Genomic DNA, 15303 nt, shown 5'->3' on the forward strand with positions numbered 1-15303 from the left:
GAACGAAATGGTCGGCCGTGAAATCCAAAAGCTCCAGCAAGCCCGTATTGCCACCGTCCATGTTGTACTTTTGTCCATCCGCCCCGCTTTTAAATGAAATGCAAGTCGATCCCCAAACACCCCCATCCTAGGTATCGAACTCCGTCAAATGAGGTTTTCCGTCTATACGCATCCGAGCCGTAGGTAGCCTGCAAATGCCACAAATTCTTAATCGACCGACGCTGTCCAACTCCCCAAAAGCCAATCTTGCCCACGCCAGCCTATCCGAAGAAACCATCCCATATCAAATTGCACCGCAAGATCCGCGCTTCAGATGATCGATACCTATGTACGAGTGCATTTACGCCGGCGACTTGTTGGCGGGGTTCGAGACGTTGCGGCGGTCGTCGTTCATGGAAAGAGAACCGAAGCCTGTCGAAAGGAACGCAAAAGGATCGTTACGACCGTCACCGCCGTTGACGGCACCCTGGTTGGGGTATGGGTCTGCAGAAGAGAAGGCAGCTTCAGCTGAGCGGCTGTCAAAGGGAGTAGAGTGCATGCCGCCATTGGGCACATACTGTGCACCCATGGGAGGGTAGGGGCTAGCCGCGCCCATACCAGAAGGCAGAGCATACGAGCTAGGAGGTCCACCGTATTGCTGAGCCGGGAATCCACCACCACCGTAGCCAGCTGGGCCGTATGGGCCGCCGCCGGGAGTACCGCCCATCGAGGGAGGTCCCATACCGAAGCCGGAGGGAGTATCCATAGGAGAGGGGAACGCAGAGTCGGCGACGACAGCTGCACCTGCGCGGCTGGCACCACAGCGAAGGCAGGCAGTGTTCTTAGCGAAGTTATGGTAGCCGCATCCGTTCTCACCACATTTCCAGTCTCCAGCTCGGAAAGGAACAGCACCAGTACCTCCACGCATGTGTCCGCCACCCATTCCGTGGCCATGTCCATGGCCCATGTGGTGCTGAGGAGGACCCATCATGCCTGGGTGACCACCGTATCCGTAACCGCCGTAAGCCATAGGATCACCACCCGGTGGTCCCTGCTGCATCGCGGGGAAAGAGCATCGGAAACAAGCGGTACGACGCTGGAAATTGGAGAAACCGCAAGAAGGGCAGTTCCAGTCACCGGGACGAGGACGGTTTTTGGAGGGAGGGAAAGGAACAATGATGTCGGCAGCGCGGTCAATGACGCGGCTAGACGATGGAGAGACCTCAATGGCCTTTTCATTTAGCGCACGGCCATTCATACAGAGAGACTCTGCAGCCTATGTCATGTCAGCATACCCGATTGAAAGCGGTTTCGATGGAGAACATACCTCTTCGTGAGAGGAAAAGATGGCGAAGCCGGTTCCAGTTGGCTTGTGCTGGTCGGGAGTGCGAAGGGTCCAGAAAGCGATGGGACGTCCGCCAAACTGGGTGAACCAGCTCTCAAGCTCTGACTGAGTGGTGTCGTGGGGAAGGCCGCTCATGTGGAGAACCTTGCTTCGCTCTGAGAGAAAGGCGCGAACGTCAGCGCGGGCGTCCATGGGCTTGGTAAGGACGTCTGGGTGATCTTGTGGGGGTTGTGACTTCCGGATGAGTCCGCGAAGCACGCGAGCCAGTGTAACGGCCTCCTCCATAGCTCGGCGGGGTGAGGCAGGCGCGAGAGCTTGCAAGTGGAAGGGCAGGTTGTGCTTGATGGGGGCCGAGGATTGGACGGGCTCCACCTCGAGAGCTGCACAGATATTGGTCAACGCGCTTGAGCCAAACGGAAGTGACTCTGGGTGGTGAGCCTGCCACCTCTGGTATTCGGTGCGGAGATCAAATGTGCGTGAGTGTTGCAGATAAGGTGGGAGAACCACGGCCTTGTCGCGGGCCTCGCGCGGCAGTTGGACACGGAGGTCCCACGAGTCGAGTGTAACGAAAGCGAATTCGAGGTTCTTAGGAGCGATGTGTTCAGTGTAAAAGTTTGTGAAACGATCGACGGCGTCGCGGAAGGAGCCGGCGTTGCGGACTTGGTCCCATGTGAGGGTTGTCAAGCTGGCTGTGCAGGGCTCGAGGTCAGCGGAAATTGCACGAAAAGTGGAACTTGAAGAAGGTGGTGAAGGGAAGGCTTACTGCATAGGGCCGTGATTGGCGTGTTGACCGGCTTTACGAGGACAGACTCACGATGCAGCTGACGTAGGGTTAGCAATGGAGCTAGGCATTGGAGTCGGTGGGCTTACCTCCTCGCACGACTTTGCATCGAGCAGGATCCAACCTAGCTCAATCACCTCGGCGGAGTCCTTTGTGACATAGACACCGTGCTCGTCGCAAGTCGTGGCCACATGGATGACGACGTAGCGGTCCAGGTTGGCCGTCTGGGGGCTTGGGGTTGGTTGGGAAGCCATATCTATATTGCTGGGACAGGTCTTGATTAGCTTGGGGTTCTCGAGTCTGCTCAATCACGCTATGGTATCGTCGATTGAGGTTCAGGCGGGCGAGGTTCGTCGAGGAAGAAGGTACGAGGTTTGGCGGAGATGGCAGGCGCGACGGGTGAGCACGTCAGCGGGGAGCCCAGGGTGAATGGTGAAGGGGACGAGTGGGGAACAGCTGGCAAGCCGGGAGCGAGTGAAGGGGAAAACAGAGCCTCGAGGTGACAGACGGGACGAGGTTGAGAAGAGTCCCGGTGAGATGAAACCAAATGCTACGAGATGGGGACGGACGACCTGAGGCTCCGTGCAATGATCCCGGGCAGATTTCTTGACGTGGATAGCAGAGCTAAGGCACAACTTCCAGATCTTGGCGGGAGCTCGACGTTAGTCTGCTTAGTGCCGGGCATGTCAGTGCAAGGTGGGATGTACAGTAGCCTGGTAACAATCTCTATAGCCCTCTCTTGTACACTTCTTTCACGGGTGGCTTCTTCTATCACTGTAGCGTGCGCGGTAGCGACTGTTTTCAGGGTCACAGCTGGTCAAATCAACGTTAATTTCAACGTCGTCGCTCCAAATTTCCACTCTAAGGACTGCCTGCGGCCGGACATGCCACGAGCACGGCGGACAGCAGCTCCCGCAGCCGCTCGGCAAAGCTGGCTGTACCCATCTGAAACACTCTACGCCCTCTCATTGAGGGTTCCACGCGTCTGCTGGAGGCTCTCGCGTGTGCTCCGCCTCGGCCGTGCCACGATGTGCCCCATGACGATATTGAACGATGCGGCGTGTACTCGTGAACAGTTGCATCCGAGTTGTGCTGTTGCTGCTCGCCGTGCCGCACTCTGCCATGGGTGACTACTGCGCTTCACACCGCGCGACACGCTCTGATCCTTATACAATGGGTCTGCAGTACTCACAGCGGGAGTCAGGCGCTCTTAAGTCCGCCTCTATCGCCGCCGACCTTCTACCATCTGCTATAGCCATGTCGTTACTAGTCGCCCCTTGCAGCGTACCCCAAATCTGTGCTTAGAATACCAGTACAAGACATGTTGCACATCGCAGTGGCCCCTTCCGCCCATCCCGCTTTCACTGGCTGTCCGGGTACCCCTGGCGATCTTCCGCACCACGTGACTGCAGCCTATCGCCGTCTCGTACCGCCGAACAGTGAAATGGGCACAGGACGATCTTCAAGCCTTGCTGACACGTACAACCAGCACTAGCCCTGTCAGCTCGCCGTTGCACTTGTTTGTGCGGGAGATCCCTAACTGCTTTTGCCCTGACCCCTTAAACGCGCCGCTCCCTCTGCTCTGTCCCAAACAGCTCGAGCACCTGGACTGAAAGTACAGTGCCCGGCAGTCTGCCTGCAATTTGCAATTTATGCTCTCCAGCCTTGACACGTACCCGCTTCCCAGTACCGGGGACCTTGCATTGCGGCTTTGGCATTTACCTGGGTCTGGCTGAGCTTGGTTACCAAGCATGCCGGGATTCACATCTTCCCCGCAGGCTACGCTTAACGGACGCGAGTTAGTATTCACCTACCCACTTTTGAAACAACGGACTGCACTGCACCCTCTCATAAGCACATGCTCGACGCGTTCATGGGATTTCTCTCCTAATACCTTTCCAGTTCATCGCGAGGAATCATGGGTTTCTTCAAACGCTTCAGGCGTCACAAAAGCCCCAAGAAGAGCGAATCGCGCCCGCGCAACGACCTCTACGCCCCCGCAGTATACGACTACCACGGCCCCGACCAGACGCAGCGACTGCCCGATAAGGTCCTCCGCCGCATATTCGAACAAGTGTGTCCGCATTCAGCCGACGAATCTCTCGAAGGCAGCGAGGACAGCGGTCATGATGGCTGCATGAGCTGTGATATGCGGGACCTTGCACATTGTGCCCTGACCAAGCGACAATGGTATGGCGTTGCTGCAGGGTTGCTGTGAGTCTAGCTACCCCATATGCATTTTTATGTAGCTAATTCGCTCCAGATACAACAGCATCCGCATCGACGCGGTCCACTACTGCGAGCTCGAAGAGGTCTACGCCGACCAGCGCCGGCGCAAGTCGCGAAACGGCGATGACATTGACGCGCCCACGCTCCGGCTGCAGCAGCTCGGCCAGAGCGTGCGTGGAAACCAGTACCTCGGCCAACGCGTACGCTTCATCAAGCTACCATACATGACCCGCGAGGCATGCAAAGCTGATCTGGCAAGAACGGTATCGGGCTGTCCAAACATCGAGTTCATTGACCTTCCAGACGGCTTCTACAATGGCGACCAGTCATGTCAGCTGCTGCGTCAGGAGCTGCAGGCGCGCTGCCCTCATATCCGGAAGATGAAATACAACGAGGGCGGAGAGCAATCGCTAGAGACGCTGCTCCAGGGCTACTGGCAAGAGCTCACCTCGATTGAGCTCAACAAAATACAGATAGAGCCCAGCATCCTGAGGCAGGTCTTCGGCATGCTGCCACGGCTTAAGGAGCTTACCATTACTGGCGTATCCTGGCTGAATGACTCCACCTTCCACGATGCACCGGGAATCCCCAACTTTCCCGCGCTGGAATCTCTCACGCTGACCAAGTGTCATGGTGTGACTGCAAACGGGCTCGCTCAGTACCTCTACAACCCAATGTGCAGTGGTAGACTGCGAACATTGATATTGAAAGATTGCGGCAGTATTCCTGTACCTTCCCTTCACATTATTCTGCAAGCGGCAGTCAACCTCAAGACCCTAGAATACTTCGCCACAGTTTCCGCGTCCCTTCCTTTGGATCCGATACCACCCATGACATCGTACACGCTGCACAAACTCAATTTTGAAGTCACCTCTAGCTCCGCGAACCAAGTATACCCGCCAAGTGCATCATGCTACCAGTACCTTGCGAACTCGCTCATCGCCAACTGCCTCCCTGCTTTGCGACAGCTCTATGTGCGCGACCCCGAATTTCCAGAAGTCCTCACGCTTGCGCCACCGATCCGGCCATTTAGTGAAGCACCGCCGCCCATGTTCAATCAGCCATTGGAGGTTTACTCCAAGGGTCTGGACGAGTTGGACTGGATCTTCACATCTATTATACCCCCCGAGGCACAGGGACGCCGAGCATCAGTGTCAGTAGGACGACCACTGAGCAGCTATTCAGCACACAAGGGTCTGGGACCCCAATGGGGTGGAGACGCTCGTAAGAGTATCGTGGTACCAAACGGCTTCGGTGGTTTCCTAGCTGTACCTGCAGACAACGATGGGAGACCTAGGAGTGCTGGGCACATGGCGCCTAGTGGAGGCTTCGGCCACGGCTACTCCAACTCGCTTGGTGGCAGGGAGCCAAGTCCACGTGCCAGCTGGATGAGCCACGCGGGTCGCGAGAAGCGAGCTTCGAGGGCTGACCTCTGGCGATGATTTGTGCAGTCGCCATATGCATTCATCTCGTTTTCCATTTCTTTTTTTTCACTTCTCACTTTTTGGATACCCGTCCATTCTTCTTCACCTTCATAGGCGATCTTTGTAAGATACCAAGAGGAGTTATTTTTTATCTTTACAGGGGTACGGTGCGATACTGGGATGAATCATTGAGATGGCTGGCACGAACGAAGATACCTCTGGTGTGGGATTGGGGTTGGTTGGCTATCTGTAAATAAGAAAGAATTACAAAAGCCTCAGAATACGGTGGGATCTGGGATCTCGTCGCCATTGACATACCAAGTCACCTTCACACCATCAAGTGCCATCATGCTATGTTTTGCTGTAGTGTTTTAATTTAGGAGCACCCTCTCATTAGGCCTATAGGTGTCAGCGTCATGATGAAATATCATGACTGCGCTCCACACTCGTCATGTTCACATCCTTTCCAAGTCTCTACCTCCATAACCTTGTCAATCGGACACTGTCCCCTCCGAACAGCACTCCGAACCAGGTCCTTGATCAGTTTCCTCATCTCTCCATTCGCTTCATCAACCCAAAGCTGTCCGTGCCTCGCCCCGCACCCCAGGTTCCACGTCCCCCTCGCACTCCCTTTGCTTTCCCTCTCCTCACCCTTACCCTCCTCCGCTTTGTCTGCCTTGAAGATCTCCGAATCCCCGAGCCCATGATGAAATAACTCTGGTGCCACACTCCAGCATTTCCAATCACGATCCCTGCATGCACTTAGCAGCGCAACATCATAAGCTGAAATGCCTCCTGCTGGTTCCTTGGAGAATGTAGATAGGATGAGGGCGGCAGATCGGCGATTTACAGTGTAGGCGAATGTACAAAAAGGCCAGTAGCTTCTGTGGAGAATACGAGTTTCCGAGGGTACGGAAAGGGATGAGAGAAACAGGGCTGTGTCAGGGTGGAGAGCTGTGTGGAATGGAGTTGTGGGGTCGTTGTATAGAAAGAGGGGTTGGGAGAGATAGGCGGTAGAGATTAGATCATCGCAGTGGCCGGGGTAGAGGAGATCCCAGCTGGTTGTCGGGGCCCAGTATGATGTATGGTCGTCACCAGTGCTGTTGAGCAAGGAGCGGAAGGCGGATGCAAGGAGGGGTATTTGAGAACTTCGGATTGAAATGTCGAAGTCTGTGTCATCTTCGATTATCAAGGCTGTTTCGTAGTCTGAGGCCAGGAACCTATTGTTCGGTTAGTTTTCCTGTCCACTTTCTACTCTCTCTTTCCAGTCTCATCAGTTCAAGTTGTTTACATACCATTTCAAGACTTCCAAATGTCCTAACCATGCTTTCGCACTACCTGGGCTTAGACTGCTCTCCTTCACCTTGAGTCTCTCGACATCATCTACCTCCCATTCCTTTTGTTCTGGGATTACGATTTCGATATCTGTTAGATTGGCGGCCCAGAGCAGGCTTTGTCGACGTGGAGAGATTGGGTGGGACAGTGCAAGTATAGCACCGAAACCAAGAGTGGAGTTAGCTTGCGGAAGGATCAACGAAATCTGCTCGTGTGACAATGTGTTGAAAGTGCTGCTATGAGAGTGGTGGTAGAAGAGATATGCAAGTGTGAAGATGGAGACTGCCGCAACGAGGAGGTGAGTTTTCCGAGCCATTGCTGGAGTATCAGTCCAATGCGAGGTGATCAAGACAAAACATGAGAGAGGCAAATGACGAGAGAACGATGCATTTTACTTTGGTAGACATCACCCACGGTGAAGGAAGCTCTTGTGCAAACAGCACTCAGTCACCGACTTTGGGTGAAATAACCTTGCTGACGCGAAGAGGCTGTAGACGCGAATGTCTCCCTTGTGGCGCAAATACATAATATTCTTGTCGTTTCCACCTATCAAACTCCTCGCTTTCCCAGCTCTTTCACAGACCTTTTCTGTACTTCCTCGTGACATGTGCACAGTCAGCTCGTTCTCTGGGCGCCTAGATTCTCATCGGTGGAGTCTCTATTGGCATTGCATTTGTTTGATAGCATTTAGACATTCCCCACGTAGCGAGTTGAAGTACTTGTCACGAGTAAAATTGTGAAGCAATACTTTTGTCGGTAGTATATACGTAGTGCAAGGATAGTGGAAGAAAAACCCTGCTGTGGCTGAAGCATGGCCAAAGGGTAATAATATTTCATACAAGGCGGTACCTTCGGCGGGCTTGCGGCAAGATTTGGCCGAAACAGCTAAGGGCAGCTAATGGCAGCTAATGGCGCACCCAAACACGCACCGCAGCTGCGGTAGGCTATTGTTAGCGCCACAACGGCCGGCCTTCCTGGATCAAGTAAGAGTGCAGCCAACCTTGTTCCCCTGAGAGGACCACCTCGACAGACGATGCAGGTCTGGGTTGGCTGCTTGACGTATTGGTGGGAGTTAGGTACTTGAATCTCTTGAATTAACAGCCGAGTATCCGTGTGCACCTGCCACTCCCTATTGCTTCTTCCGTCTACCCTGCGCCGCTCCCCTCACTTGCTGTGTGCATTCCATGGGTCTGTCTCCTATGTCCCTTACTTGTCGTCGCGCAGGCACGCAGAATCGTGTCGCACAGCATTCAACCACAACATGGCCACCGAAACAGTACCCTCGGCGGCGGCGCCAACGCCCAAAATGTCCCGCTATAGGAGTGTGAGGCGCGCGCAAGAAGAGCAGACACGGCAGCCGGGTCAATACCACCAGGACCACGCTTCACCAGCAGTGCCAGCCGTTCCAGCCATGCCTCCAATGCCTCCCATGCCTGCCGTGCCCGAATCCCAGCCTCAGAATGATGCGCCCATTAGCAGAAGCATGAGTCGCTACCACCGCAGGCCGACGACTTCACACGCGACCAGCCCGAATCCCCCGCCACTACGCTCCAACACCATTCCTAATGCTCCGCCTCCGCTTCCCGCGCAGCAACCGCCGTCCACGTCCCGGAACCGTGCTTTGAGCTCCCCGTATCAATCAACGCATACCGCAAACACCGGCCAGCGTCGGCCAAGAACTGCCAGGCCTCGCGCAGAAGCCTCACCCCCTGTCTCCAATGCGCCACGACAGCAGTCGCTGAGAGGTGATGACAGCGCGAGAGATGTCCTGCAGAGAGAGAAGGAGAGACAGCGGCAGTTGAAGGAAAAGTACGAAGCGGAGGCGCGCATGCAGAGGCAGGCCAAGCAAGCCGAACTGGACAGAATTGAGAAAGTGCGCCAGGAAGAGGAAGAAGCTGCGCGGGCAGAGGCCCAGAGGGCAATCGAAGAGGCTGAGGCGCTGCGTCGGCAGAGGGAAGAACAAAAGGCCGAGCAGGAACGTGGCAGGCGGTTGCAGAAGGCTGAGACTCAGAAAGTGCTCCAACAAAGGGAGGAGGGTGTCCGCAGAGCGAAAGCCGAAGAGAAGGAGCGACAGGCGACACTCGCAAAGCTTGAGCAGAAGGCCCGAAAAGCGCCTTCTTCGTCGCCCCCCGTCTCACCACCCCGGCAGCAGGAGATAGGATTTGGTATGTTCAAAAGGAGAAAAGACGAGGCTCTAGGTTTAGACGCTCCTTCACAACAATCAGCTCCGCCGCAGTTGAGTCTCAACTTCGATAGCCAGGAAGAGGAGACTATTAGACCTGGTGGAGGTGGCGTTGTTCTGGGCATCGATGCTCCCACATCTGCTGTAAATGCTGGCGACAGGGTATGTACATTGTATGTAAACCATGACAGAAATACTAACATGTGTCATAGCGCGTCAAAGTTGTGTGCAATGAGAAGCGCATCCTATTGCCTGTGACTCCAACCACCACACCTCTCGATCTCATCAAGTCAGCCGCCACTGTCCTCACAGACCCCATCGACGTGCGTACTGCCGTCATCTGCGAGTTTTTCACCAAAGTTAGCATCACACGTCCACTTCGCAACTACGAGTATGTGAGAGACGTTATGAACTCGTGGGATCACGACAATCAAAATGAGCTTACCATCATTGACTCTGATGTGGACGGGATCAACCAGGACAGCCTGCTCTCGTACAAAGTTCCAGACACAAGACCAGAGGGCGTTTCGTGCTTCATCCAATACTCATCGCGACCTGGCAAATGGAGTAAACGATATCTCGTTCTTCGTCCTGATGGACAGCTAATCATGGCCAAGAACGAGAAGACAAAGGAGAAGGACCAAGAGAATATCTGCACTCTCACAGACTACGATATCTACTCCGTGACGCAGTCGAAGCTGGCGCGCGTAAAGCCCCCAAAGAAGATTTGCTACGCTGTCAAAAGTATGCAGAAGTCCAACATCTTCGCGGATGAGTCTCAATATGTCCACTTCTTTTGTACCAATGACCGAAACACAGCGAATACGTTCTACACAGCGCTGCAGACCTGGCGCAGTTGGTATCTCAAACACCAGAAGGGCGAGGGGCTGAAGAAGAAAGCCACAGCACAACGTAATATATCAGGGAACGCTGGGGCTGCGCAGGCGTCCTCCCATACAAGAGGCGAATCAGTTGGATCGCATTATCAGCTTGGTGCCTTCTCGTCATTACTCGACATGGACAGTTTCAACAAGACACTGGATGAGATCGAGGTTCACAAGCCGGGAGAGTTTCCAGACGATAAGCCTCTCTCGAAGCTTGATAGTAGCGCAATGCATGCGAAAATGAAGTCAGTACGAGTAAAGCGACCGCCCCCAGCTGCTTTCAACAAGAGCGGTCTAGCCGCAGAGATCCCGCCACCGCCCACTGCTCGTCGTCGGAGTATCGATCAGCAGGGCGAGGAAGCGTTTGCCTCCAGCGGTCTCCTGGGGCGTAGTTACACGCAGCGCCAGGCCGCTTTACAGGCACGTGAACAAACGGGTCCGTTCACCGAGGGACCGTCTCTACTGAACAGCATGGGTCGTGCAGCCCAAGTGTCGTCAAACGACTCCAGCCTTAAGCGCAACACTTCTGTCCGCAGCAACCACCACCGAAGAACATCTAGTGATCTTCAACGCAGTGCCTCGAGACGTGTTCCTGGCATGCCCGAACCTTTGGTTGATCTCACACCTCAGTACAAACCGCCGCCACAGCATCTCAACAAGGGCAAAGGCTTCAACCCAGGAGCTGGCGCAGGACCTTTGGTTGAAAGTGCAACTTCAATCGAGGAGGCAATCATGATTCCGTCATCAACCGACTGGCGCGCTGGTCGTCCAGGTACGTCGCGCGCGGCACATGGTACCTATGGTGCTGGTGGACACGAGCGTACGCGTTCGCTCAAGGGTCGTGGTGAGCCTTTGGCAGCGTATACACATAACAACCATTCTGGCGCTCCCGAGGATGACAGCAAGGCGTTTACAGGAGGTGGGTTACTTTCTCAGGCTGGCTACTCACAAGGAAAAGACATGGTTGGTAGGGGTGTCATGGATGGCAGTAGAGCCAGAGGCCCAATGGTCAACCTCTCGTTAAACAATGAGTTCGCACAAGGCAGTTTGCTGAGTGCGCTGCCGAACGCAGCTCCGGTTATTGACAGGAGTGGTAAGTAGTTGCGTGGACTACTTCGTCTTTTGCTTGGGTTTTGTTTGTTTCCTGCTTTTGTTTGTCTGGCGTCGCACGTTCAGCTTGATATCCTTTGCTTTGGTTACACGTTTACGGCCTTGGGAATCTGATGTAATAGAATTAGGTGGGGAGTCGTGGGGGGCAGAGTGGCTCAATGCTCCTGCTGGACTCAGTATATGATACAAAAGCAAATGCCAACGAATCGTAGAATTACATTTATAGAGGTCTGAGCAGCGTTATGCCGTTGTGTTTGCAAAAATGAAATATTCGGAATTTTTCGTCTCTTGTATTCGAAGCTCTCCCTAGTCGAATGCTATCTTTGTCCAGGCGTTGCCGTGCCAGTGCACTTGGTAGGTGTGGTGCTTGCAACGACGACGCACCGACTGTATACGAGTCATGCACCCACATAGCAACGCAAACTCGATACTGGGTATACGAGCAAACAACGCTGCTAGAAACTATTGACCGAGATATTGCAAGACACGTCCCGGCAGGCAATCCTGTCCTTCCGATGAACCCTCCGATAACATCACAGGCATGTCACATGGAGCGGCAGTGGCTGTTGTGGGCCCTCACGTGCATCTCTCCGCCTCCACTCACGACCCACTAATCTGGCTGCGGAGAGAGCTGGCGTGCTGTCTACTTCTCCCACCGTTCGCGGGACCCCGCAATTGTCGGTCTTATGACGGAATGGTGCAGCAAGCGGACGTGATGCAGCGCCTCGGCAGTGGTACAATGCGTGAAGCTCTCCCTTCGGCGTGACCCTTTTGATGTTTCTGTTGCGTCTGAAAGCGGACGAAGATAGATGAGCAGACAGGAATAAGCGAGCAGCTCAACGGCGGGCGGGATCGGTCGATGCTCCGCTTCTCATTTCCACGGGAAACTGTTGAGTTGTTGACTCGCGGCCTTGGCCTCGCCCGTTGCGCTCCAGCCTCAGAATTGGGCGCTGGTCGTGGGGAGAGAATTTGCCTCGAGGTGCTGCAAGTGTGAGAAGTGCGAGAAGTGCTTCGGTGCAATATGTTGCAGCTTGAATGTGGCGCTCAAAGGCTGCCAGGCTAATTCGAGGTTTAATCGTGAATGGGTAGTAGAAGCCGAGCGCCTACGTCACAACGTCAATCCATCCGATTCCCAAAGAGGAATCCCAACCTCCACGGCTAGCAACGCTCGTGCGCCAAACAAAAGCGGCCCAGCATTTCTCACTCCCAGGGCTGCTGCAAAACATCCTTTCTCAACTATTCGACAGAGTTTGCGTGCGGCTGCTCTGCTATAACAGGTCCAGTTCCTTCCGCAGTCCCATCACACGTTTTCCGCGGCCAACAAATTGTACTCAACCCGAGAGTAATCGAACCGCTTGTCTAGCGCGGCAACCTGCAGTAGCTCAACCAAGCACCGAGCTCAAGCTCCCACGCTCCCTCGACTTTCCAAGCTCTCTAATCCTTAGAAAGAGCTCCGATCCTGCCATTGCGCCTTCCCACCATTTCTTCACACCACCCATACACAATGGCTGAGACCGGCGCGAGAGACGTGCAGAACCACGTCCTGTTCGAGGTTGCGACTGAAGTCGCAAACAGAGGTAGCCTTCGTCTCGTCTCCATGCCACTCGCAAGTACTAACAAATCGTAGTCGGCGGTATCTACTCAGTCCTCAAGTCCAAAGCGCAAGTCACTACGGCCGAGTATGGCGCCGCATACACTCTCTTGGGTCCATGGAACAGGGCTTCGGTACGCGCAGCCAGCTGCATTTTCGGATCAAATGCTAATCCAAACATAGGCGGCTGTCGAAGTTGAGCCAATCGAGCCCAAAGATCCAGCCTTGGTTGCGACCATCAAGTCCATGGACGACCGTGGCATCAAGACGCTGTATGGACGTTGGTTGATCGACGGTGCCCCACGTGTGCTCCTTTTCGACACCGGTACTGGTTACAGGTGGCTTGACGAGTGGAAGGGCGACCTTTGGTCTTCCACCGGCATTCCCTCGCCTCCCGGCGATTCTGAGACCAATGAGGCCATTGTCTTTGGTTACCTCATCGCATGGTTCTTGGGCGAGGTAAGTTGAGAACGTGTACCAAATCCGGTGGCTGTCGCTGACCCTTTTACAGTATGTCTACCATGAGAAGAAGCGAGCCGTCATTGTCCAGTTCCACGAGTGGCTGGCCGGTGTCGCAGTTCCTCTGTGCAAGAAGCGCCGAATCGATGTTACTACCATCTTCACTACCCACGCTACGCTCCTTGGTCGCTACCTCTGCGCCGGCTCAGTCGATTTCTACAACAATCTTCAATATTTCGACGTCGACGCTGAGGCAGGAAAGCGTGGTATTTACCACCGTTACTGCATCGAGCGTGCCGCTACACACGCGGCTGACGTGTTCACGACGGTTTCACACATCACCGCATACGAGAGCGAGCATCTTTTGAAGCGAAAGCCGGATGGTGTTCTGCCCAATGGTCTGAACGTCAAGAAGTTCTCCGCTACCCATGAGTTCCAAAACTTGCATCAGCAAGCCAAGGTCAAGATCAACGATTTCGTGCGCGGTCATTTCTACGGCCACAACGACTTTGATCCAGAGAACACTCTTTACTTCTTCACCGCTGGTCGCTACGAGTACCGGAACAAGGGTGTCGACATGTTCATCGAATCGTTAGCGCGATTGAACCACAAGATGAAGAGCGAGAACTCGAATATGACAGTTGTTGCTTTCATCATTCTGCCGGCACAGACCACCTCTCTTTCGGTCGACTCATTGAAGGGACAGGCTGTCATCAAGGCGCTCCACGACAGTGTAAACAACATTGCCGAAAATGTAGCCAAGAAGCTGTTTGAGCGTTCGTTGACATGGACAGAGGGCTCCGAGCTTCCAGAGGACAAGGACTTGATTACGCCTGCTGACAAGATCTTGCTCCGCCGAAGATTGTTCGCCATGAAACGCCACAACCTCCCGCCTATTGTTACCCATAACATGGTCAACGATGCTGAAGACCCCGTGTTGAACCAGCTCCGTCGCTGTCAACTCTTCAACCACCCATCGGATCGCGTCAAGGTTGTCTTCCATCCCGAATTCTTGAACTCCGCAAATCCCGTCCTGCCATTGGATTATGATGACTTCGTCCGTGGAACCCATCTTGGTGTCTTCTCATCGTACTACGAGCCTTGGGGCTACACTCCAGCTGAGTGCACTGTTATGGGTGTTCCTAGCATCACAACCAACTTGTCTGGTTTCGGTTGTTATATGGAGGAATTGATCGAGAACGCCCAGGATTACGGTATCTACATCGTAGACCGAAGGATGAAGGGTGTCGACGACTCAGTCAACCAGCTTGTCGACTACATGTTCGAGTTTACAAAGAAGAGCAAGCGTCAACGTATCAACCAGCGTAACCGGACCGAGCGTCTCAGTGATCTGCTCGACTGGAAGCGCATGGGCTTGGAGTACGTCAAGGCTCGACAATTAGCTCTTCGACGAGCATACCCTGCGGCATATGAAGACGATGATGAGCCAGACTTCTTCAGCTCGCAAGATGTCAAGATCTCGCGACCGTTGTCTGAGCCTGGGTCTCCCCGGGACCGTTCGGGTATGATGACGCCTGGTGACTTTGCTTCGCTTCAAGAAGGTCGCGAAGGACTGAGCACTGAGGATTACATCGCGTGGAAGCTTCCGTAAGTGACAGCTGGACTACAATGCTCGATTACATGCTAACAATTACACAGGGAAGAAGAAGAGGCCGATGACTTTACCTTCCCGCTTACCTTGAAGACGAAGAGTAAGCCTAATTCAGGCGCAAACACTCCCACTCTGTCTACTGCGCCGAATGGTACTGACTAGCCACCTTTTTTCTACAGGGTGACGAAGGAACCGAACGAGGAAGAGAAGCAACGACTTCCAAGTTTGCATTGATCTATTCCTTTATGTTTGGTTTGATTTTATGCGCATATACTGCATTGGCGAAGACGAATGGACGCAGTAGAGAAGAATGGAAGGAACTGGTCGCCTACGTCTGTGGGACCCAAATGTATTTTAAGATGTGAATATCAG

The 15303-nt window shown here is 54.1% G+C and overlaps 5 protein-coding genes across 5 annotated transcripts; 3 read left to right on the plus strand and 2 right to left on the minus strand.

Moving 5' to 3' along the window:
- Window positions 1-340: 340 nt before the first annotated feature.
- Window positions 341-2359, minus strand: AA0111_g5702 (putative RNA-binding protein; the record flags this gene model as incomplete). Its single annotated transcript, XM_028651844.1, has 4 exons — window positions 341-1255; window positions 1307-2013; window positions 2088-2145; window positions 2195-2359. 4 exons carry the CDS (start codon window positions 2357-2359, stop codon window positions 341-343), a joined length of 1845 nt encoding a protein of 614 aa, XP_028506906.1.
- A 1664-nt stretch (window positions 2360-4023) lies between these two features.
- AA0111_g5703 (hypothetical protein) lies at window positions 4024-5776 on the plus strand (the record flags this gene model as incomplete). The annotated part of the gene is made up of 2 exons (XM_028651845.1): window positions 4024-4319; window positions 4369-5776. 2 exons carry the CDS (start codon window positions 4024-4026, stop codon window positions 5774-5776), a joined length of 1704 nt encoding a protein of 567 aa, XP_028506907.1.
- A 409-nt stretch (window positions 5777-6185) lies between these two features.
- AA0111_g5704 (hypothetical protein) lies at window positions 6186-7409 on the minus strand (the record flags this gene model as incomplete). The annotated part of the gene is made up of 2 exons (XM_028651846.1): window positions 6186-6978; window positions 7054-7409. 2 exons carry the CDS (start codon window positions 7407-7409, stop codon window positions 6186-6188), a joined length of 1149 nt encoding a protein of 382 aa, XP_028506912.1.
- A 945-nt stretch (window positions 7410-8354) lies between these two features.
- On the plus strand, window positions 8355-11260 carry AA0111_g5705 (hypothetical protein; the record flags this gene model as incomplete). The annotated part of the gene is made up of 2 exons (XM_028651847.1): window positions 8355-9437; window positions 9488-11260. The coding sequence occupies 2 exons, from the start codon at window positions 8355-8357 to the stop codon at window positions 11258-11260; spliced, it is 2856 nt and encodes a 951-aa protein (XP_028506913.1).
- Window positions 11261-12773: 1513 nt separating this feature from the next.
- AA0111_g5706 (Glycogen [starch] synthase) lies at window positions 12774-15093 on the plus strand (the record flags this gene model as incomplete). The annotated part of the gene is made up of 5 exons (XM_028651848.1): window positions 12774-12846; window positions 12897-12994; window positions 13044-13319; window positions 13372-14927; window positions 14979-15093. The coding sequence occupies 5 exons, from the start codon at window positions 12774-12776 to the stop codon at window positions 15091-15093; spliced, it is 2118 nt and encodes a 705-aa protein (XP_028506910.1).
- Window positions 15094-15303: the final 210 nt, after the last annotated feature.

This window comes from Alternaria arborescens (genome assembly GCF_004154835.1).
Source record: "Alternaria arborescens strain FERA 675 chromosome Unknown contig_11, whole genome shotgun sequence".
Taxonomy (NCBI): domain Eukaryota; kingdom Fungi; phylum Ascomycota; class Dothideomycetes; order Pleosporales; family Pleosporaceae; genus Alternaria; species Alternaria arborescens.